This window comes from Equus asinus, chromosome 4, assembly GCF_041296235.1.
Source record: "Equus asinus isolate D_3611 breed Donkey chromosome 4, EquAss-T2T_v2, whole genome shotgun sequence".
NCBI classification, from domain to species: Eukaryota; Metazoa; Chordata; class Mammalia; order Perissodactyla; family Equidae; genus Equus; species Equus asinus.
Genome location: NC_091793.1, coordinates 65,014,247 through 65,039,898, shown reverse-complemented (window position 1 = coordinate 65,039,898; position 25,652 = coordinate 65,014,247). Strand labels below are relative to the sequence as shown.

General features: G+C 38.6%; 1 protein-coding gene across 2 annotated transcripts in view; it reads left to right on the top strand.

Annotated features, from left to right (window-relative positions):
• CNTNAP5 (contactin associated protein family member 5) overlaps positions 1-25,652 on the top strand; it is a 767,582-nt gene that overhangs the window by 338,222 nt on the left and 403,708 nt on the right. For both annotated transcript variants that reach the window (XM_044769171.2, XM_070507397.1), the window contains exons 5-6: positions 7,052-7,255; positions 19,345-19,529. In XM_044769171.2, the coding sequence (XP_044625106.1) occupies positions 7,052-7,255; positions 19,345-19,529 (389 nt within the window). The remainder of the gene's footprint in view (positions 1-7,051; positions 7,256-19,344; positions 19,530-25,652) is intronic.

The following is a 25,652-nucleotide window of genomic DNA, read 5'->3' as shown; positions in this document are numbered from 1 at the left end:
AATTTGAAAGTTCCCTAAATGGAAGGCATTATTTTGGTATAATCTTTGTAGTTATCAAACAGTTTTAACTGCACTCAGAGATGTCTGCAAGTCTAAGAAATCCAAAACATACCAGGCATTATAAGAAGGCAAGTCTGACTGAGCTAAAAAGTCTGTCTGCTAAAGTTAGGATTGGAATTCAGCGTTTTGATTTCTTTTTTGTACTATGACTGTTTTTTATGCTGTTTTCCTGAGACCTACCCTATTTTTCACCTGCTATCATATGCAGAAATGTCAGAAATTCTGGAAGAAAAGCTATTCTTAGGAGATGTCACAGTTAGCTTTGGAAACTTACATTGTTTTCGTAGTTCATCTGAGGTTATCATGAGTTTATTCTCATAAGGCCTGGAAAAGTCACAGAATTGGTGGAGGATATGTGCAAATTTGAGCTGACTGTGGAAACCTTTTTTGGTTTGTGGATTGCTAGCCAAAGCCCTTGAGTCTTCAGTACAAGTGGATGGTCTGAATAATAACCATTTTTCTTATATAATGTATCATGAGATAAACTTCAAACTGTAATTGTATTGAAAATCATGTTTACTGTGAGCAGCCGAAGAGTCTGAGTGGAACTAATTGTTTCAGGGTGAATCGATAGTTTCTCCTGTCAACTTTGAGCTTCAGCTTCCCAGCCTGTGAGAGAACAGACTCTGTGTCAGCAGCCCACACAAGAGCCCTCCTCAGCCCGCTTGGGGATTCGAGCTTGAAATCTTTTATTCAGTGGAGCTCTTTTTTTAGCTGGTTTGTTGACAAGCTACCAACATCCATCAAATATGCCAGAATATGCCTCCAGAACTCTGTCTTTCTCAGAAAACAAGCTGTGACAGCTGGGTCAGCAATTATGGGCCCAGTGGGAAGTCGGCCGGCACTGGCACTGGCATTCTCAGCACCACTGGCATGCAGGGAAGTGCATGCTGGCTTTATCTTGACCTACAAGGACAGTTTTGTGACCTGTAGGACCTGCTCTTATCCTGGAGACTCCTTGGGTCCTCAAAGTGGCTTATTCTTCATATTCTAGAGAAATCTACCAAAGTATGACCATCTTAACAAACGGTCAAACTGACATTGAATTGAGTCAATTTGAATTGAATTGAGCTCACAATAATGAGATCTTAAAAACTGAGTTTAACGGGGCTGGCCTGGTGGCGTAGTGGTTAAGTTCACGTGGTCTGCTTCAGTGGCCCGGAGTTCACAAGTTCGGATCCCAGGCGTCGACCTAGCACCACTCTTGAGCCATACCATGGCAGCATCCCACATAAAATGGAGGAAGATTAGCACAGATGTTAGCTTACTCAAGAAGAGGAAAAAGAGGAAGATTGGCAACAGATGTTAGCTCAGGGCCAATCTTCCTCACACAAAAAAACCCAAAAAATAAAAAACAGTTTAAGAAAGAGGGAGAAATTGTCCACTCCAGGAAGTAAATATCTAACAGCTGTTTCTGATCAGGATTGTTGATGACAGGAGGAACTCTAATGAGTGGTCACCATGTATTAAAGGAAGGAAAAACGAAAAAATAACCAAGCACTAAAAGGAGCACATTAGAATTTTGCCACCTTTGTAAGAGACAGCGACACCAGGTGATTCCACTGAGAAGGGGTGGAATGAGGAGCCAGGATTGGAATTCAGGCTGACCAAGTAAATAATACAGATGAATTATCTAAAAACCAGAGAGTTCATCCTAAAAACCAGAACTGACTATGCACTTTCCCTACTTTAAAAATTGTAACAATTATTTCTCCACTGACTTCTGAGTCACATTGACATCCATATTATTTTATTTTTAATAGGACCCTCCATCACAAAATCCCTGTGTCTGTCCCCAACCTTATGATTCCCCACTGCTCGACATCCTATGCTTTGGCAAGAGTTTCTCAAACCTCACCATGCATTAGAATCATCTAGAGGAGTCGATAATGCACAGAGTTCTGGGTCCCAAGCCAGAGTTTCTGATTCCAAAGGTCTGCTGTGAGGTCTGAAAATCGCTATATCTAACAAGCTCCCTGGGGATACCGAGACTGTTGGTTCAGAGAGCAGGCTGGAGGGCTGCTGCCCCAGCAAGTCTGAAATCCACCATGTCACCTCCATGCCTCGCACAGGCAGCTCCTTCCTGTCCTGGCAATGCCTTCTCCCCATGCCTCACCTGCCTGACTTCCACTCACCGTTTAGCACTCAGGAATAGCATTGTGTTCTCCTGGAGAGGGGTAAGCACCCCTCCTTTGGGATCCCTGGCACACAGTGCTCATCTCCTTGCCTTGGATGTGTAATGGTGTGGTTGCTGACTTCAGTTTAGCCCTTGAGAGCAGGGACCTCTGTGGAGTTTATCGCTGTCAACCTTCACTGAACACAGGCCCTGCCTTGTTGAGGGGACTCAGTAAAGGTTTGAATGCAATGCCTGAGTGAAGTGAGACCACGAAAATTGACTAGAGTGGGGGGTTCGAGCTTAGGGGAGACAGTGAGGAGGAGAGGGCACTGCATGTCTACCCTAGAAAGGCCTCTCAGATGCTTGTGTGGCTTTCTGGGCCTTCACTGGAAGAGCCACTGCTTTGAGTCAACTTGGACTGTGAGAGAAGGAGCAGGAGCAGAAGAGCAGGACCACAGGGAAATTCACATCAACTTTTAAGGAAAATAAAACTTCTTATTTAATGTTATCTTCCCTTTAAATTGTCATCTCCTTTCTTATACACACACGCACACACATGCATACTACCCAGTGCATGTCTGATTCTCACTGTACAGAGCCATGTCCAGTCTCGCTGTACATGAGACACAAATTTCACGTAATCCTCATACCAACCGCCTATTTTTTAATGAGGAAATACTTATGGCTTCACTGTCAAACAACTCATTACCACATGTATGCCTCTGGGCAAGGTACATAATCTTTCTGAACTTTAGTTTCCCTATCTTACAATGGGGAAAAATATGGACCTTGCAGGGCTGTTAAGAACATTAAATTAGGCAATATGTGTTAATTAGTTCCTTTTTCCCTAGAGAATGGATGATTTCATCCAGAGTAGGAAGTCTCTATGAGTGGCTTAGAGAGACTGCAATAGAGAACACAGAAGGAATACTTAGTTTTGTCAGTTGCTTTCTCCGTGCTCTTAAAACTACAATCTGAGGTGATCACATACTTCCCCATCTGCCAAGAGGAGCCTAGCTCTACCCTTTATGCACCTCCCCACACCCTTTCTTTTCCTTCGTTTTTTCCCCTTTTTTGGGTCTTGTTAAAGAGACTCTTCTTTCAAGATGCTTGTAAATCATGAATGAAAATGTTGTTATCCTTAACCAGACCCCTTGCCATGAATTAAGTACCAAAAGAGAGGAGCAAGACAAAGTGGTTACAAATAATATCTTATGAGAAAAACCCAGCAAATAATAGAATTGTTTAACTCAACAGCAACTCTATAAAAATGTGGGCCTTCATTGTTATTTTAAATTTGCTTTATCCAGTTGAAGTTGGGAATGCTGAGAACTTCTCACAGCTCCCATGCCTAGGGGAAATATTAAGTATTCAGTTGGTGAAAACTTTAATCCTTCTTCAAAACTTAATTTTTCTACCTTCTGTTTCTGCATCTGTGAAATGGCTGGTGTATGACTTAATATTGCGAAGGTGTGGGGTGTTCGTTTGAGTTCTCTTAGATTGGCAAAGTTTTTCTCATTAGCTGTCAGTGGTGTTAGGAGGACAGCTTGCTCTCTCTGCCAGGCTAAGTCCATGCTCTCTAAAGGAGGCCTCTCATGTCTGCACTGAGGAGCATACGTGAGTATGAATCACTGTCCACAAATCATATGTGTCATGTCCACTCACTCAGCACTAAATCCCCTAAGGACCCAGTTCCTGACCCAGAGTCTGGTGCAGTGGCAGAGGGGAAGCAGTTGAAGAGAGCACGAAGACACTATGTACACACTGTGTGTACACATGAGGAATTTCAACTAGAGTTTGAGAAGCTGAAACATGGCAGAACAGGAAACTTGGGGCCAATTTGACATCCTCTGAGCAGTAATCCATCAAATCAAAAAGTGAAATAGTATCATTTTAGGTGAGAAGGTGCCATGTCAGCCACAAGATTGGACTTATTAGGATCTCAAGGCCCTTGGGTTATCCCAATCACTATGAATACTCCTAATACCTATTATTGACAACACAAATAATGTGCCAGACATGATATTGTCGCTTTGTATGTATGATCACTTTATATGTATTAGCATATTTAATTCTCACAGCAGTCTTCTCTGAAAGATGCTATCTCATTTTATAGAGGAGGAAATCAAGTCTTAGAGAGGTAGGTGAGCCAGCTAACAGGCTATGGCTATCATAGGTTAAAATCCCCGGTCTTACCTACACTATGACCTTCGTTATTCTGTGATTGATAACAGCTTGCTGCGTAGTCTCCCTTTTGTTTGGGTAGAGTCCAGTCCAAGCTACAGCTGTAGGGACAGTGGTGGGGTGATGTGAGGAGGGTCTGAGAGCAGTGGGGCTTTATGAAAATCTGTCTATATCTGACATTTTCTTTTTAGAGTCTAAGGAGTCATCAGAAACCTTTTGGTTAGAGCCACTTTATTCCACAGGATAAAATTGTAAAATTGCATTTTAAAACTAATTATAGTAAAAATATAATTTCATTTTTATTTTCATTTCAGAATTTTAGTCTACAAAGGATGTTTCTAGATCCTTGGTAAAAAAAAAACAATAATAATTTATCATTGTGTATGCTCAGGCTGAGGATTTTAATTGCTTGGTGAGTAATGAAGGCTTGAGTTTTCCTGAGTACTTGATTTCAAACAAGACCAATCCCACTCCTTCCATAACCCCATTCACCACCACCCCACCACATAAAAAGGTATAGAATGAATGTTTCAAGTTATAATTAAGCGGTTTTAAATTTTGTCCTATTACAAAGGTAATAAAAGTTCTCTGCAAAGATGTTTATACTTAAAAAATAGGAAAATAATGTGGAAAGAATCTTTATCAACACATCCCAAATAGAGTCCCTATTAAGTTATTTTTAAAGACTTTATTTTTTAGAGCAGTTTTAGATTCACAGTGAAACTAAGAGGAAAGTACAGAGATTTCCCATATACTTCCTGCCCCCATGCGTATATAGTCTCCCCAACTGTCAGCATCCTCCACCAGAGTGGTACATTTGTTACTGTTGGTGAACCCATACTGACACATCTCCATCATCCAAAGTCCACAGTTTACGTTATGGTTCACTCTTGTTGTTGTACATTCCATGGGTTTAGACAAATGTGTAATGGCATATATCCACCATTATAGTATCACACAGAGTATTTTCACTGCCCTAAAAATTCTCTGTGTTCTGCCCTCTCCTTACTGCCAACCCCTGGCAGCCATTGATTTTTTGACTTTCTCCACAGTTTTGCCTTTTCCAGAATGTCATATTGTTGGAATCATACAGTATGCAGCCTTTTCAGATTGGCTTCTTTCACTTAGCAATATGCATTTAAGTTTCCTCCATGTCTTTTCATGGCTTGATAGCTTGTTTCTTTAGTGCTGAATAACATTCCATTGTCTGGATGTACCACAGTTTATTTATCCATCCACCTACTGAAGGACATCTTGGTTGCTTTCACGTTTTAGCAACCGTGAATAAAGCTGCTATAAACATCTGTGTGCAGGTTGTTTCATGGACATGAGTTTTCAACTCCTTTGGGTAAATACCGAGGAGTGAGGTTGCTGGATAGTATGGTGAGAATATGTTTAGTTTTGTAAGAAACTGCCAAATGTCTTCCAAAGCAGCTATACCACTTTGCATTCCCACAATCAGGGAATGAGAGTTCCCATTACTTCTCATCCTCGCCAGCATTTGGTGTTTTCAGTCTTCCAGATTTAGGCCATTATTTTTTTTTATTTTTATTTTTTGAGGAAGATTAGCCCTGAGCTTAAATCTGCTGCCAATACTCCTCTTTTTGCTGAGGAAGATTGGCCCTGAGCTAACATCCGTGCCCATCTTCCTCTACTTTATATATGGGATGCCTGCCACAGCATGGCTTAATGAGTGGTGCATAGGTCAAAACCCGGGAACCCGAACCAGCGAACCCCTGGCTGCCGAAGCAGAACGTGCAAATTTAACTACTGTGTTACCGGGCAGGCCCCAAGATTTAGGCCATTCTAATAAGTGTGCCATCTTATTTCATTGATGTTATAATTTGCATTTCCCTGATGATGTATGATGTGGAACATCTTTTTGTATATTTATTTGCCATTTGTCTATATTCTTTGGTGAGATGAGAATTCTTATTAACTTTTTGGCATACAATTTTCAGATATGATTATACACACCTGTTGCATAAGTTTATCCAAATCATGATTACTTAATCTTCTCTTTTTTGCTTTAACAATAATGAATGAGCATTTTTGTCTACAAGAATTGAAAGGATATATCTTACCAACAGAAGATAAGGCAGGGATGGTAAGGATGCAATATATTTTCCTCTGATCAAATGGCAAATCTCCCTTTACTGCACATTCTTTTCCACTGAACCCAGAGGAAACCTCAGAATCCTTCTCAAAACTGGGTTCTAGGAAAACAGTACTATTCAATTAGAGTTGGAATAATAAACTATATTTTTCATCTTTATCCTTGAGCCTGAGGTAAGGAGATCAAGTGGCTCCAACTATCATAAACAAATTAATATGGAAGATAAATCATGAGAGATTATTACAACCAGGCCTCTGACCCAGTGGAGCCTGAGATAGGTACCTGTGGTATTCTCATCCTGTTCCCTCAAGCAAAAGATGATATATCACTAATGAGAGGTTTTACTTCTAGACTGATGATCAGTTCACTTACACTTGGGGGTGATGGTTGCTTGTAAATAAATAATTCTCCCCAGTGTAATTACGTTGAATCTAGTCTATATGCTTCCTGTTGAGATGGGGCCTTTCAAATATCAAGAACATTCCTGTGAATTGGACAACAACTAAGATGGGGAGCAAGAAGAGTAATTATGAAGATATGCACTGATTTCTCCCTCTCTCTCTCTCTGTGCCCAGAATCGGACGTCGCTGACTTTGATGGCCGAAGCTCCCTTCTGTACAGGTTCAATCAGAAGCTGATGAGTACTCTCAAAGATGTCATTTCTCTGAAGTTCAAGAGCATGCAAGGAGATGGAGTCCTGTTCCATGGAGAAGGTCAACGTGGAGACCACATCACCCTGGAGCTCCAGAAGGGGAGGCTTGCCCTGCACCTCAACTTGGGTAGGGTCAGGCTTTGCCTCTTCCAGTGTCCGACTACACGGAACTCCTTTTTGTAGGTTACAGCTCCTTATCCCCCTAGCGTGTCAGGTGGATGTCACTGGAGTATAATCTAAGTGACATATTTCCTCTATCCAAGTTTGAGAAGAAAAATACCATATTTTGAAAAGGTTAAGCCATGGAAAGCATTTCTTGAAACAAGATCATATTGGTAGGTAGGGAGAGCTACAAGCTATTGTTGTTTATTGATTTATTATTTATCTATCTATTTATGTGTTTCTGTCTTCTAGTAATGAACTTTAAAGTAATTTGAGCAAGTTTAAACACACACACACAGACATGCACAAACACATATTATAATGAGGCTTACTTACAATCTATTCTATTTGGTACATTTTTGAAAGTTAAGTTCCAAAAGAAAAAAATAGAGAAAAACATTTTATTTCTTTAAGGTTTTTTTTATTCTTTTGGTGGAGGGAGAAGGGGTCATATTTGGGGATGGATCTAAGTTTTGGGGCATTCTCCTGTCTTGTTAGTGGAAACATTGTTTTCTTTAAGTGCCCTTGCTGTGCCAGAGCGAGCACTAGATTTGCCACATGCCAGCTAATTTAGCACAGAATGCCCTCCTGCCTTCTGTGTCTTTAGGACCCAGGCCTCCCACTGTGGGCTGCATCCATCACGGCTTGCCTCACCACAGGCAAGTCTGCATTTCATTGTCGTAGACTTCCTATCCCAGGGAAAGAGACAGAGACGTTCAGCCTCTTTTATATGATCAAAGGTACTTTAGAAGGAAGGGTGAGCCAGTGCAGAATGCAGGGAGCAGAGTTCCCGAAGATGCAAAAGCATACCGCAAAATCTCTTCTGTAGAAAAAGAAACCAGAAAAGGAGCCAAGCTGAGAGAAAAGGAAGTGACCATTTTTTATGAGAATGACACACTGCCTCCCATTTGATACTTATTAATATTAGGGAAGGGGTAGATGTTATGCTTATGGAAGAGAAATATCACTAAGCATTTACTGTCAAATAGCAGAGAAGGAAAGTCTAGCAGAATTTAGTTTTTAATTTCAAGTTGCATGGAACACTGGAAAAAATCACAGATAAATACTATATTTTAGCAATTAGCAGAACAAACACAAGAATGAAGATTAGTGCAGACTCACCCCAAAAGCCAGACAATGTAGGTCTTTATTTTGAGGCATTTCTGAGTATCTGCTTAGCCACCATGGTGAATATTGGCAGAGGTAGCAGGGAGAACTTCTGGAATCCCAAGTTTAACTCATAAAATTGACACCTAATGCATTAGATTAAATACGCAACAAAGGAATCTTTAGAAGCAGCCTCTCACTCAGAAGAGAGCAATAAGAGGATTTGCTAGTAACCTAATTGGTTGTACTAACATACCTAAATAAGGAATTATCAGTGAACTATATGAAGGGTGGGCCAGCAAATACTCAGCAGAAATGCATCAGTTCCTTAACTGGCCTTTGGTTTTCAGAAAAGGAGTACAGATGAATGGAGCAGAGCCCTCAGACAGCAGCGTGGGCTGTAAGCGAAGTTACTATTACTTGTCAATAGCAGAGCAGGTATCATCTGCTGGTCATATTGAATCTGCCAGTTACTCCCATTTAGATTCCCAGTTGGGATGTTCCATCCCCCTCGCCCCTCCAAAGCTCCAGTATGCATAAGCCAACGCTGTAAGCCAGCCTCACTCACAGGATAGCATGGTGGAAAGGAATCAGGGCAATCATGCAACAGATGTTATTTTAATTGTAAGCATGTGCTAGCTATTTATTATGAGGAAAGTTGCATAGCCTCCATTATGCAATCCTCCATTTACTTATTTCTAATCTGGTGCTAATACTGTCTTGCAGAGCATGGGCATGAAAATCAAAAATATTATAAATGAATTTTCTATTTCAATAAATAAACTTGGTGAAGTATCAAAAACATAAGCTCTTAATGTTATTCATTTATTTAACAAACATTATATGAATGCCCCACCCTTGTGCTATGCTGGTCTTCCTGAAGAGAAAAGGATGTATTAAGATGAATCAGATCTGTTCCTTGCTCTGATACACAGAAGACAAAGTAGGTCTTTTTTTCCCAGATTCCATCTCCCCTGTATTTCTGACCACGGTAGTGACAAAGTAAAACCTAACTTAGTGAAAGATTCAGTAGTAAGACTATGTTCTGTCTGTATTCTGAATAGTTTTGGAACTTCTTCATCATTTTCATCTGCTTATGGATTTCTTCTTTTTCCATCATTTTACCATGGTTGAATTTTCTCTGGACTTACTTATTTTAAGCAGTCACCCAAGATACTTGTTAAGTAGCACAGACTTCCATACTGCTTCTCTAGAGAGACACTGCCATCTATCAGTACTTTAGCCCTCCATACCTCAGTTATAGCCAGCAGATCTCTGGAAGCACTGAGTTAAGGGGAAAATGAGAATGATAATCGCTTTGATTTGTGCATAATGGAAAATCTGTAATGTAGATCTGCCCCCCGCAAGGACAAGACAACACTGTTCATTGCCGTAGCTTTAGAACCTAGGAGAGCACTTGCCTGAAGTAGGTACTAGAGGCAAATTGAGTATATTGGAAAAAGGGGTTTCCATCTTAAATAACAGAACTTGACACAATTACACATTATCCCCATTGGGCTTGCTCCACTCCAAGCCTATGCTTCTGACTGACCCATAAGCCACTCTCTCTCCTAGGATGGGGCCCTGATATTTACAGAATACCAACAGTGTGCTAGTATACTATCCAATCCTTAAAGCAGCCCCCTTAGGTAAGTAAATGCTAGCCCCAATTTACCCATAAAGAATATTAGGCTCAAAGAGGACAAATTACTTGTTAAATTTACACAGCTAGCTATTAGGTATAGCCACTATTAAAATCTAGTTGTGTCTAATCTGTTTTATTTTTGCTATTATTATTAATTTTACTATTGTTTTCCCATAAAATACATGTCAGTTTTAAAAGACTTGAAGAAAAAACAAAAACAATTATAAAGAAGGGAAGGAAAAAATTGCTCAAAATCTTACAAATCAGTCATCCCTCCTATTAATATTTAGGCATATGTTTCAAGTGTTTTTCTCATTTATATGAAATGATTGTATATTATGTGAAATTCATGTTCTTTCCGTGTTACCCCACAGTCTCCAAAGTGGAAAAAGTTCATGCCATCCATGATCATGCTTTTTTTTCTTTTCAAGAAATGAAAGAGAGAAAGGAAGAACAAGGAGGGAGACAGAATGAAGGAGAGAGACAGAAGGAAGGAGAGAGACAGGAAAATTCAAGAATCTAAGATAACGGAATAAGAATGGTGCTGGGCCAATGAAAGAGGACTTTTTTCCCTTCCTGGCTCATGTAGACACTCTAGCAGTGTCTCCATTAGTGACTGTTCTCCAGGGTCTATTTCTTATCTAATCCGTGACTGTACAATTCAGAAATTCAGGGTGAGAGTGAAGGGGCTCAGTACCATGGCCGGATGCTGAGGATGGCCCTTGGAGACATACACGCTGTGGTTCTTTTCAACTGATGCTCTTTGCTGAGTATCTGATTCATATTACCTTGTTTCCCTGACCATGGCTGAGTTGGAAAGGTCAGTTCTATGGTGAAATTGAACTACATCTTTCCTTTTTGATGACTTTCTTAGGATAGAGCCATGATTTTTCTAGAACTACTAAGGGGAAAGAGATTTCTGTTCTCAGTCCATAAGGAGATTATAGGGAATCCTTTTCTCAATTTTTACGCGTTCAGATAACCTGTGGCAGTTTGTCCTCTATAGCATGCCAACAGCACAAACCTACACATGCAGGTGGGAGAATCAAAGAGCAGTGGCATTACGTGACTGGAGAACTGTTGTAAGAACTAAACAAGACATATCAATAGTACATGCAGGTCACTCATTCTTAAAAGGGTTCAATGCCTTTGAACTGAGGCAGAATGCTTGTGCAGTCTGCAATAAGCACAGTAGTAACAGGAGAACCTGGAATACATAAACAGGTCCGGAGCAGTGTCCTTGGGGAGCCCAGCATAGGGTTCCGAGGTCATAGCACTTGATTGCATAATAAACTCATTGAGATATCTCGAGATATCAGTGAAAGTTCTGTGCATTCTCCAAAGAGTCAAATGACGTTTACTATAGTTCTTTTGAAATTCAGGCATTTAATATGCCAACCCACATGTATTTATAGAATGTTTATTCCATTTTTGAACTTGTATTAAACACTATGGAAGACTTTTTTAAAGTTGCCATTTTTTGACAGCCTGTACCTAAACACTGTAGTAGACATTTTAAATATATATTTCATTTAAATCACATGACAATCCTACAAACTATATCCAAACTCATTTTACAGATGAAGGAATTGATGGTCAGTTATGCCTAGTCAGTTGCCCAAGGTCACCTAGTGCATAACTGTGGACCTTGGATTAGAATGTTTGCCAATCCTACTCTAAGGTCTGACACTAATAATTAAAATGTTATAAACTTTCAGGAAACAATTACCTATTAAGTATCAGGAAGTCAATATTCGTGTATTAAATTGTGAGAATAAAGAGAGCAAGATGGGAGAGGAGTCCAGAAAGGCTTTGTGGATTAACCTTGAGTTATCTGGAGATTTTCTTATAAAAAGGACAGGAAAGCAGCTATTTCAGACAAAGTGTCAGTGGGATAAGGTGCTCTACATTTTTCATAAATTTTGTCATTCACCTCGTAAAAACTTGTTGCACATGTACAGTAATTTGGGGGTTGAGCTAGGCCCTGGAGGTTAAAAGTTGGATTTACATGTCCCTATTTTCAAGTGGCTCTCAGGCTGATAAAATAATTATTTCTATTTACTTTCTAACTTTATAATATTAATTAAAAATATGTAAGTATGTATCCCCCAAACCATATGCCATAAATGTATTAAGAGCATTTTCTGACAACCAAGTCATAGAAGATGGATACAAGTTAGGGGCCAGCCTTGAGCAACAATCCCTAAATCTGGAGAGAGTATTACTGAATAAAATTTAGAAATTTCCTAACAACCAAAGACATGCATTTCGTTACTTTAGTGATACCTAAAAATTTGCTCTGGTTTGAGAGTCAAGCCCACTGGAATCACGTGTCTTCCTGTTAGCTTCTTATTTTCTTTAGAAAGTCTCATTTGGGTACTTAGGAGAATATTCATCAGCCCTGAATTTTGCCAAACAATGGTCTTTATGATACTGAATAGTTTACAGAGATGAAATTTTCCTTCTCATTCTACGTCATGTCCTTCCCCTCAGTGTTGCCCCTTTTTTTCTTTTCCATAACTCTTTGTTTTCCAATCCATCAAATACTTTTCTGAGACCCCCCATTCCTACAAAGCTACATAGCTTCCATGTATCTACAGTGGGATGCAGCTGGTCAGAACATAAGAAATGAGTGTGAATAGGAGTATCATTTTTTCCCAATAGGGGTAGTGATGAGAATATTACCTTTGGAGTCAGATAGAGCTGGGTTGTATCTTTTAATTCTTTGTGTCCTTGGGTAAGTCACGCGACTTCTTTGAGCTAGAGTTTTTTGCAGAGTGGTGCTCAGAAATAATCGAAACAACATATGTCAAGCTCTTACCTCATGTGAGAAGATTAATAAATAGAAGATAATATCAATATTAATAATCTGAAAAATTAAAGGTGGGGAGGTCAATTCTGAAGATCAAATGGAGGCAAGCATTGGGGACTTTCGTATGAATGACCACTTATTTCATCAACAGTAAATCAGGCTCTTTCCAAGAGTGACTTTTTCTGAAATATCATCTTAAACAAGACAGTCTCCATTCTTTTTCGCTCAGGCTATCTGAAATTCACAGATTGTGAAAGTTAAAGCAGCATCCACGTTTGAACTGTTAAGATAAGGCCAAGCAAGAAGGTTTAATCAAAGAAGATTTTTGGGTGAAAACACTGCAAAATGCATGCCCTTAGTCAGGAAATGTTAGTTCTAAGGGTGAAGAAATTGACATGCTTCTCCACAATATGTTGGGCGGTGGGGGTAGGAGGGATGAAAAGATAAAGTTAGAAATATTTTGCAGACATTTTAAGCTTCCTATAAAAATTGTTATATACTTTAGGGTCTTGAGTAGTATGTACATTGTTTCATTTTACCTCCATCTCAAACCTCATGAAAACAAGTTTTTATTTAATTAGTAACAAAGTTTTTCTCTAATATACTTCTGGCCTAAAGGATAGCTTCTGCATATTTTTATTGTCTTTGTCCTTCACAGTTGCATGTGGGAATTTTTATCTTGCTTTAATAAATTGGAAACTAGTTAAAACTAGTAGTTGAACCTCAATTGCCACCAAGATAAAACTTGAAATATTTATTCCGGGATAAAGAGTTTGATAGTCCCTGGAGAATTAAGTTTTTATCGTAATTTTTCATAATGAACATTTCTAGATAAAATGGAACATTTTCTTGGACTGACGTTCTTCTTTCTTCATGGTAACACCTGGTACAGATACAATTCAAACACCCCACCTGATGAATAGCAGAACTTCCCTGTTTCCCAATTGTGCAAACAGACTAGCTTTCACTCAGTCTGTTTTAATACAAGATTTCTGAGTGGTGGCATAGAATAATTAACAGGGGAGTAGCTGACATTCACTCATGTCTGCCATTTATTGGTTAATTAAAGAACAAGTTATAATGCAGGAGATATTTAATAATTTACACATCACTGATACCCAGTTTTCAATGAACCAGCTACAGGATAAGGATTATGTTTTTAATGAAGTTTATTTATTTTTCCTATTATCAAAGTTAGTTATACTCACTCTAAAATACAGAAAATAAAAAGAAAAAACATCTAACCCTCTGTTCATATTTTTGTGAATGCATTCTTTGGTTTTATTTGCACACAGTGCTCATTTGTTCCTTTTCCATAGTTGTGGTTGAGTCCATATTTATACTTATCTGGCTTCTTTTATATATTTTAAATCAATAATGTGTAAATTATTGAATACCTCCTTTATTAAATGTTACTTTTTAATGTTATCAAAAAATTACCATCACTACTGGGCATACTTTTGAAATGATATAAGTGCTTCATAAATAACATTTAGATGCCTACATATATATTCCATCTGGTGATTCTACCTAGGTTTATTCAAAGTTTATTTTTCTGTCTTTCCAACTGATTATACATTATTTCCAATTTAATTTTTTTTTTTTTTTTGCTTGAGGAAGATTACTGCTGAGCTAACATCTGCACCAATCTTCCTCTGCTTTTCATGTGGGTCACCCCCACAGCATGGCTGATGAGTGGTATAGGTCTGCACCCAGGATCCAAACCTGTGAATCTGGGTCACTGAAGCAGAGTGCACTGAGTTTAACCACTATGCTATGGGGCCAGCCTCTCCAATTTTTAAATTATTAGACATTTCAAAAAAAATTCACCACATTTCAGTTTGTTTTCTTAGGATAGATTTCCAGACAGTAGGTTACTAGGTAAAAAGTTATGAACATTTTTGAAGTTCCTCAATACTTATAGACGTATGTTTATTCAAATGATTGGTGGGATTCCACTTTGCGTCATCTGTGGGCAGAAAAAACGAATTGGCTAAGTGAATGAACAATGTAAACAAGGAGCAATATTAATCTGCTTTTGAGGAAAGGTCAATTGCTTTAAGTATTCATGAAAATTTCATGAGCTATTTTGCATGAGAAGATAAGTGTGTTAATTAAGGTTAATTCATAAAATGTAGTGAGAGAAGTAGCTGAATTTTATTTAAAAAGATGCACAGTTTTCTTCCTCCGCAGCCTTAAAATTATGAGTGGAATTATTGGATGGAATGATAGTAGCAATCTTTCCGAGACAAAGTTAGGACATGGGAGAGGAAGGACTGACTTTAAAAGCTGATGAGAGTAAAGATGGGGTTATGATGCTGGTTCTGCTTCCTATTGTCCAGATGTTCTGACCTATTAAGATGGTAGTGCTGATGTTGGTAGTGGGTGAAAGTAGAGTATTGTGGCAGAAACCAGCTTCAAATTTACTATGTAACGTTTTAGAATTTGAATATCTCAATCTATGTGCTGAGAGAACCCTGATCTGATCAATGTAACAAATCAACTCATTCCGTCCAGTAGCATTTCTCATTACATTAGAAAGTTATACACATGATTTTAAAAAAAATCACCCAAGGATTTAAAATAGTGGACTTAGTGCAAGTAGGTAACCAGTCAAAAACATAAAATGAAGGTAGAATTGTACCTTATATCACACACCAGAATAAAATCCAAATGAACGGGCTAGAAGAAAATGGGAGAATTCTTTAATGATCTTAAAATAGGAGGACATGTTAAACTATAACGCAAATCCAGAAGCCATAAAAAAAAGAGGGAAATGATAGATTTTTCAACATAAAAATGTGCGGCAAATAAAGACCAAGAAAAGCAAAATCAAAAGGCAAATAAACAACAGCAAACAAGATATTTCCACAATTCGTATTACAGACAATAGACTAAATACACACTGATAAGAAAATTGAGAGGAAAAGTAGGCAAGAGATATGAGGAGATAGTTCACAAAATAGAAAATAAAAATGAAAAGATTTTAAAACTCATTCATATAAAGAGAAATGTATATTAAAACTTCTCAGAAATATGTGTTTTTTTCCCCTTCAGACAGGCAAAATTCCAGAAGCTTGAACATATTTTCTTGACAAGCCTGTGGAGAAAAGGCACACTCATAAATTGCTAGCAGAAGATTAAATAGGTGCAACTTTTATAGAGGAAAATTTGGCAGTACCTGTCAAAGATGAAATTTGCAAACCTTTGAACACTAATTCCTGATTTAAGAATGCTTGCTACAGAAATGCTTGCACATATGCCAAATGACCTCTACCTATGAGGCATTTCAGCAGTTTTAAGTATTAACAATAGATGGAAAACCTAAATATCTATCAGAAAGAAACTGGTTAAAAATATATCCTATATAGCATGCAACGGAATGTTACTCAGCTGTAAAAAAGATGAGCAAATTTTTTATATACTTATATAAGAAAATTATCAGTGTAGGCGAAGTGAAAATGAAAAAGTGCAGGAAAATTTTCACCATTAAAATAAAAAAACTTAAATGAGGGGAAAGAAAGAATATATATCTTTACTGGCTTACATACACTTAAAATTGTTTCTGGAAGGAGAAACAAGACACTAATAACAGTGATTGCCTATAGGGTATGTGGAAGATTAGCAGATGAACACAGGGGTCAGAGGAAGATTTATTACTATATCCAAAAAGTAAATAAAATCTACAGTCAGTTTGACTTATTCGTGATTAAATTGATCTTTTAAAGCAGGAATCATAGTGTAGAAAAATAGTAAAATATTTTATTTTAATCATTATTATGATTGGCTCTATTAAAGAACTCAGTATATCACTAAAACCCACCCAAACAGCACATAGAATATGTATGTGGGGGGAAAGGCTGTGATTGCTTTCCCTTTATTTTTCTTTTTTGTGACTTACAGTGGCTTTAAATTTTCAAATGTTTAATGTTTTGGACTTATTATTAAGTAATCTGTTTTTATTTTATATGATTACATTATTATTGTATATTATTATTAAGAATATGCCTTTCCCGTTTTGAGAAGAAACTTAGATGAACATTAAACTCAAATATTAATTCTAATATTAATTCTATTTGACTTATTACATAGAACCAACAGTTTATAAGGCATACTAAGTTTCCTTCAACCAAGCTTGGACAAGTTTTATTTTATAAATAAAAGGGGGGCTGTATGCATGTGTGTGTGTGTGTGTGTGTGTGTGTGTGTGTGTGGAGAGGTATTTTTTGTTCTGTCTTTCTTATCTGATAACTGGTACCACTTTTCACTCACCTGCTCAAGCAAAATACTTAAAAGTCATCACCAGGTGAGCCTCTTCCTTTATCTCTTCCACCTCCAACATGCAAGTGATGTGTGAGGCCGTCACATGAGACAGCTTACCATAACTTGGCAATCCATTCTTCCTGTGCTCTCTTTACCTAAGCACTTTTGTCCCCATCTAGATTACTGCCGACCTTACAGCCAGCTTTGCTTTCTAATCAAATTCTCATACAGCTGCCAAAATAATCTTCCTTTTTTTTAATAGAAATAAGCAAACAACAACAAAAAAGTCAAATAATCTTCCCTCTTACTCTCAGTTTAATTTAAGAGTTCTTAATAACCTTTCTTAAATGTTAATCTGAGTTAGTAATCTCTAGTTTACTAATTCACCATTGATTCCCATTCCTTAAAGGTAAATGTAAGCTGTTACCTTGCACATACTAGCACTCTAGTCCTGGACGATATAAGCCAGCCTGGCATGGCCATGGCGCTTTGCTGGGTGAAGTCCCTCCACCATGTTCCTTTGTGCCTCTGAGTCTCGGCACCTGCTTCTTCTGGCTGTGTGACAGTGCTCCTTCTTCTGGCCAAATCTCAGGCCTCTCACTGCTCTAGTGGAGGCTCTGCAGCTCCTTACTCTGCATTTCCTTGTCTCCCTGGTCTAACCACTGCATAGCATCACCATGCTTTTTGAGAGTCTCCACATTAATACCTTCTGGGAGGGGAGTGTGCCTGTTAACTCTGTATTGCCTTTATACATCATTTGTCACTGTAACCAGCACAGGTGACTATCAATACCTTTTAAGGAAGGGAAGAAGGAAGAGAAGGAAGAAGGAAGGAGGGAAGGAAGGAAGGAGGAAGAGAAGAAAGAGAAGGAAGAAGAGAGGGAGGAAGAGAGAGAAGGAAGGAGAAAAAAAGAAAAATATCTATTGATTCATTAGCAAAAGTTGACAAATTGTGAGAACTCAAAAGTTGTGGAACAAATAAACAATGAATAAATCAAATAAAGTCAGCTATGAATTCACCAGCTCTCATTTGTTAATGATGATAAGTTTGATGCCCCACTCCCACCTCCATATGGAGCAACAAAGTGTTCTTCAGTGAAGGAAGCCAGGACTTAGGGCCATACCGGAGGTGGGAGTGAGCAGCCCACAGGGAAATGGCAGTTCTGCCCCTGAATGCCATGCCACTGAGCAGGCGGCTGCAGCTGTTCCCATAATACGCATCTGAGCAGAGAGAGAGACATTTAGCTTCCAGTTACTAAGGGGACTGCATAAGAATATATTCAAAAAATTGAAAGTTTCTATATAAGTAACAATTAGCTGCACTTAATTCTTCATTTTGCTAAGTCTGAGACACTCTTCAGGAAAAAAAACCAAAAGCTGTAATTTTTTTTAGGAAGGGGTGCCGGCAGGAACTTTCATAAAATTGGAGAAGGGACAGAGAGAGAGAACAGGGCAGACTTGACTGAAAAGGGTACCTGTCCACTTGAATTTCACATCCTCCCTCGGGGTGTCTCCCAAACTCAACTCAGGCTGAATTCACACAACCGACCCATCGTCAGAGGAAAAAGGGTCAGGCAGACCTGGATTTAGATACTGGCTGCTCCTCTGGGGCTGCATGCTTCCCCTCACTGAGCTTCCTCATTTACGAAATGCATATAATCATTTTCCCTTTGAGGATGAAAGGCAGAGGTTATAAATTTCCTACTAAAGTGCTGTTCCTATAGCAGGGACTTGAGAATGGCAGCTAAGATGATTATTCCCGCACCTTCACCTTTGCCTAGAGACTGCCCTAACCCCATGTGTCAGTCTTCCCTCTACCTATCCACAGTTCACTCCAAGCACAACTAAAGGTCTGTTTTCGCCACTCAAGAGCCACTCAGATGCAAAGAATGTGTATTATTTCTAACCGTGATAACCCCTACATTCAGTATTACTCTTGTGGCCATTAGGATATAGTTCCTTTTATTATATAATTGTTCGAACGCTGAAAACATGTCATTTCATGTCTAGAATGGGGTCTGTATTATCAATTGACCTAGAATTTGGTCCTGGAATCTGAGGGCAAAGCTCCTTATTCCTTTAGAAGGCCAGCACAGTTCTGGGCCTGTAGAAAGAGAATCATTCTTTACCTTTAGGATAGAGACAGCTGTCCTTGCTTGTGGAACATTCTAGTACTCAAGGCTGCCCTTGGGCACAGATACCAAGATGTCTTTCTCTCCCCTTCACAGATGACAGCAAACTTCGACTCAGCAGCAGCCCACCCTCGGCCACCCTGGGCAGCCTGCTGGATGACCAGCACTGGCACTCGGTCCTCATCGAGCGGGTTGGCAAGCAGGTGAACTTCACCGTGGACAAACACACACAGCACTTCCGGACCAAGGGCGAGGCAGATGCCTTAGACATCGACTATGAGGTGAGTTGACTCTCCCTGCAGATCCCAGGCCCCTTGCTCAGGATCAGTAAGAAGACCAGTAAACAAAAGAGCAATTGAGAGGAGATGTGGGGCTGTGACAAATCTTACCCTGGGCTTATCTTGTCCTCCATCTAAGCCTAGTCAGCCCGCAGTAGAGGAGTCCACGCAGAGAATCAGATCAGAGAGCGTGGGGAAAATGCCTTGGAAATAATGGTGCCAGCCCATGAGGCCTCAGCTAATTGTGCATGTTACAATTGTCTCCTTTTTACTTCAAAAAGTTGTTCTTACTTGTAGCCTCCCTGTCTCACTGTCTAGTCTCTTGGTTATACTCAGTCATTCCTTTTTCAAAAATTGCTTCAATTACCTGGGGTAATGGAAGATACAGACAGTATACTAATATAATTTTGTATATCAATTACACCTCAATTAAGAAAGGAAATTATAAACAAAATCCAAAGTAATCTAAAATCTGCACTATAGGCACTTGTTTTTAACCTTCATTCCTATGTAAACTTTTGACTAATGCACAAGGACAGTTATTTCAAGTCTACAATAGAAAGAAGGTTGCACAAAGTTCTGCAAGTTGGCAGCCAAGAGTTATCCATCTTTGCTAGTAGTTCAGTACAAGAAGTATATATTGTGCCCCTACTGTATACCAGGCTCTGCTCTTGGCAATAAAAACACAGAGCTGACTGAGGCAGAGTCCCTGAGTTGGAGAAGCTTACAGTCAATAGCAGGGTCATACCTGGAGATAAGCCGCTGTGGGACAAGGAGGGGAGAGCCACAGCAGAGCGCAGCACTGGGCAGTGTGGCAATACTGGGGGGAGGGCATGGGATTCAACCTAGAAAGAGGGTGGAAGGCTTCCAGCAGGAGGCACTACTAAGTCTTGACAAAAGAGTTGGGTTAGCCTGACGATGAAGGTCAGAAAAGCAGGTCAGGTCCAGAAAGCAGGGTGTGCAAGGCACAGGGCATGAAATGTCACAGTCCAGTATCTCTGGATTTGAAACAATGGGTAGGCAGTGATGTGTGGGAGCCAGCTGGTACTGACTCATAAAGGCTAACTGGCAGATTTCAGGGAATTTTGGCTACTGCTGGTAAACATAACCATTACTAAAAATTATTATATAAACATAATCTAATAAAGAATTTGTACAAGATAATACATTCATTGATTCCTAACTATTTCACAGTATTATATCTATCTATCTATGCATCTATCTATATGTACTCTTGAGGTTTTTTACTACTGCCGCATCTGTGTGGTAGAAATACTTTATTCGTATTGGTCTGCTAGGTACATCTCTTCCCAATTCCATGCTCACTTTCACCTCTTTGAGAGCTTGAAATCCACCATGGTGGGAGTATTTATACAGTGGATACTGGCAAAGAGATGAATCACAGTTTCATTTATTGTTTTGTTGACTGTCTAGACCAGGGATGGACAAACTACAACCTGTAGGGCAAGTCTGGCTTGAAGCCTGTTTTCCTCCAGCCTGTGTGTTAAGAATAATTTTTACATTTGTAAAAGGTTGTTAAAAAAAAGAAATTAAAAAAAAGAATATGTGACAGAGACTGTATGTGATTACAGATAAAAGAGTTCAGTTAAGAATCAACAGAAGCATTCTATAAGAATCAATTGGTTATACGGAATTTACAATAAAGATTATTGTATGTTTTATCATTATTTGTAAGTTGTGTCTACACATTGTTTATATCAGTAAAATAATCTTATGTTTGTTTATAGGCACACACACACATACCCATATACCTACATGGCTGTGTATGTGTGTGTTTCTCACCCTGAAGAGTCAGATTCTGAACTTTTGTCAATCTACCACTTGGGGCAGGGGTTAGTGAGAGATAAAACATAAGGATTAGGGGAGACCCAGGTGAGGATGGGCCCTGTGAGCCATGGAAGGAACTTCCATGGTGGGGATGAGGAGCTGCTCAAGGACCTTTTACAGGAGAGTGGCATGGCCAGTTTTATGTTTTAGACTAGCAATTCTGAATGTATGTTTCAGGAGCCAGTCCAATTAGCATCCCCTGGAGATTTGTTAAAAATGAAAATACTCAGGTCCCACCCAGACCTACTGAATCAGAAACTCTGGGAGAGGGGCTCAAAAATCTGTTTTTAGAAATCCTCCAGGTGGCTCTGATGTACCCTAACATTTGAGAACAAGTATTTTAGAGCAGTTACTCTGAAGCAATTACTCTGAAGCTTAGACTTGTGTGTAGGTGGAGGAGGGGGCTGCTGGACAGATGGTAGGAAACCCTGTTTGGAGACAATTTCAGTCACTAGGGGGAGAGTTAATAGGACAGTGGAGGTGGAGATGAATAATTGAAAAATTTGGATCTGACTTTTTTTTTCAATCACTATCAGGAGCTGTAGGAAAGATCTGCTCTTTTGATCCTAATCTTGGTGTAGCATACTGCTAATAAGATATGCCATTCATTAACTTCAAAAGAAAATTTGTCACTCTGACTCAGAATGCAAGAGACCCTATAGAATTTTTTGGGTTGCTGATAACTGTTCATCTATGAATATCAATCATTCTCCTTTGTCAACGTTAAGTGACTGAAAAAGAATGCACACAACGTTGGAATTATCTTAAAATAAGAGATATCTTTTACAAATTTGAGGACAACAGAAAACATAAAATCGTCTTTAAGTCTCACCATTTCCCCGAATGCTTTACCTCTACTGGTCTAGGAGATGGTTCTAAAATTCACTCTGTTGCCTGATTTAACATTTATTTTAAAGGCTATGTCTACCCAGCTATGTTCTCCTGTGTGTATACAGAACCTATATGGGATCACAGCTGAGTGGCATTGAAGTAAATGTCAGAATTTAGGGAAATGAAATGCAATGATGTCACTAAATTTATGAAATTGGGACAGATTTCTTGCCGAAATGCCTGAATTTCATGGTGCCTTATAAAAAGTATTTCCTAGGAAAAAAACACCTTGAAATGTTCCTCTAAAGCAAATTCTGCTTCCGAGAATGCAAGCACTTTCCAGAGTGTGCAGCCAGTTTGCTCCAGAGATCATAAAAGAGACAGATTGACTTTAACAGTGACGTTGACATTGGTTGTACTAGAACACAAGACTTGTGCATCGGGAGAAGCCTCCAGAACAACTGGAGCTCTCCACATTTTGAAGAGCCACTGTTAGGGCTATGTGGAGAAGAAAGAGCACAGAGGACACAAATCTTGTGTTCTAATCACCACCTTACCAGTAACTAGTTTTTTAAACCTGGAAATGAAAATTCTTCATTTCACTTACCCAGAAGCAACATGAGCACCCTTATTGGAAGTAATGTAGCTAAATAAAATATCTAAATCTAAGATCTATTTTATAACAATGTTGTCTATTAATCAGAATCTAGGTCATTGACTTGATTTCTGCCATGGGACCTGCACATACGAGCCCTGTATCCTACCAGCTGGAAGGATTATAATGACTACTTTCTGGTCCCTAGGTTCCCATGACCCACTGTCAGAGCATGTATACTGCTGTCGAGCTGTATTCTATCAAATTCTGTATCAGGGTTAATTATATTATGCAAATCTATATCCCTCTTCATATTTTAGCATGATGTGGTAATATTTGGCAAGAAAATATAGTAGCTTTTATCTCTCCATCTTAAACAACATTGAAGATATCAATCGAGTGACATAATGTCTTTCTATGATGCATCTAATAGGAATTTTGCCACACTAAGATGTATGCAGTTGTCTGCTTCTCCTCCCACCTAGAAGGCAAACACAGGCAAGGGTTCAGAAAATCTTCTGTCAAAAAAAACAAGCGGTAGAAAGAATGTAGATCCTTTACTTCTCACTGCAATGTCTTCCCAGTTCACATCACTCAGCCCATATGATTTTCTCCAAATGCTGTGAGAAAGACTAAGGCAAGTCACTTCACTTCCAGCCTGGAGCAGAAGGGTTTTAGAAAAGAGATATTTTTAGGATTTTAGTGAGATCCTATTTCTTTGAGATCCTTGTGATCCAAGAAGTCTTTTCTTATCAAGAGTGCTCTGTGATCCTGTTTTACATAGCTGTCTTAAAAGCACCAAAACTATTAAAAATACATGATTTACATCATGTCGTAAACACTGAAAAAGCATTTTACAAAAGTATATCTTAATAAGAATTCTTAGGAAAAAAACACAACTAGATTGAACTAAACCCTTTAAGCATTTAAAATACATGTGTGTACGTATATCTTCAAAAATGTTTTATTAAAGTTTCAAAGAAAACATAAGATACTATTTTTATAATTGAGGATTGTGGGAGGTCTTTTTAAGTATGACATAAATTTCAGAAACCTAGAAATAAAAGATATGAAAAATTTTGTCCATATACATTTTAAAAAATTCCATATGACCTTCCACAAAAAATACATATATAATGATATCACCCCACCAAATAACTTGAAAAAGTACTTCACATAAAATCAATAAATAGAAACTCCTACAAATATTTTTTCAAAAAGGTAACTCAATGGAAAAATAGGTAAAGTATATGAATATATAAAAAACACAAATTGCTGTAAAATAAATGAAAACATGCTTAACCTCACTCATCAAAAAAGAATGCAAATTCATGCTACAACGCTACTTTTAGCTTAGATTGCAAAGACCCAAAACTTTAAAATGTGGGCATGGATATGAAGAAACCAGAACTATTTTATATGCTGTTAGTGGTACTGTAATTAATACAATATCAAAGAAAGGGCAATATCTTCAAAATTGGAAGCACATGCTCTTCAACTGAATAATTCTGTTTCTAGCAATTTGTCCTACAATTATAAGCAAATGTATGCAATGGGCTATATGTTAGGTATAATAAAAGATTAAAAATTCCCCAAAAATCCTTCACAAGGGAGTTAATTACAAATTATGGTAAGCCCCGTAGGGAAACAGCTCCCCCAGGATGCCCTGGTGACTTCACACAACCCACATGGGCCACCCAGCCACAGGTTTGCAGCACTGCTGATCTGAGCCTAGGCAGGATGCTCTGTGAGCCTCCTGAAACCCAAGAGGATGGAGGCCTGCAAGGAGCCGGTCATCTTCTGCTTGCCTCCCTGCCAATGGGAGGCTGTCATGACACATTTCCTGTAGCCTCCTAGGTTCTGATGAAGCATGCACCTTTCAGCCTTGCCCTCCCAGAATACAGCTGCATCATGTAGAATTGCTTAGTTGAAGTCTAGAATCAGATCTATAACAACTGGGAATCCCACAGATTGCATGGTGCTCATCTGACCCATTTGTTTGGGTATGGTCTCTTTCGATGTGTGGGACCGGGCCTATGGAGAGCTCCAATGTTTGGCTGCTCTTCCCTTTGCTGTCTATGTAAGTCACAAACCCGCTGAACCTAAAACTGGCTCCTTTACCCTGACCAGTGGCTCAGTCAGGCCTTGGCCTCAGGCTTTCCTTGTTTTGTGTGTTGTTTTGTGCTTGACAAACCCATAGACAAGTATTATGCACCCATTAAAAAGAGTGAGGCAGACCTATGTGTTCTGATGTGGAACCATCTCAAATACAAACTGTTACATGAAAGGAAAAATCAATGTGCAGTGTAGTATAAATAGTTTATGTGTTTAAAGAATAGAAAAGAATACACAGACTTGAAAGCACATAGATGCACAGAAGTCCCTAGAAGGATATTAAGGAAACAGATAAGGCAGATAATAAGAGAATAGGATCAACGAAGAAGGAAGCCTTATGTTTTGCTGTATACTCTTTAAACTTTTTGAATTTTGTACCACATACATGACTTAAATGATATTTCTTATATTTGCTTCTAAATTTGCATTCTGATTAATTTTTATTCAGAATTTAAAAAAATTGTACTTGAAAAATCCCTTTATAATACACATCCTTTTATAATATGTAATTAAACTTACTTATTTTAAATTATCTCTCTCATCATCCCCACCCCAGCCGCAGAATTTAAGCTCATCATAAGGGTCAAGATTTTGTTTTTTACTTTCATTTATTTCTACAGAATTATGTCTGGTACACAATACACAATAAGTATTCATTAAGTACTGTAAATGAAGAAAGTTTCATTCTATGAATTACAGAAGATAACAATTCACACCCTACTTTCTTTCCTATTAGA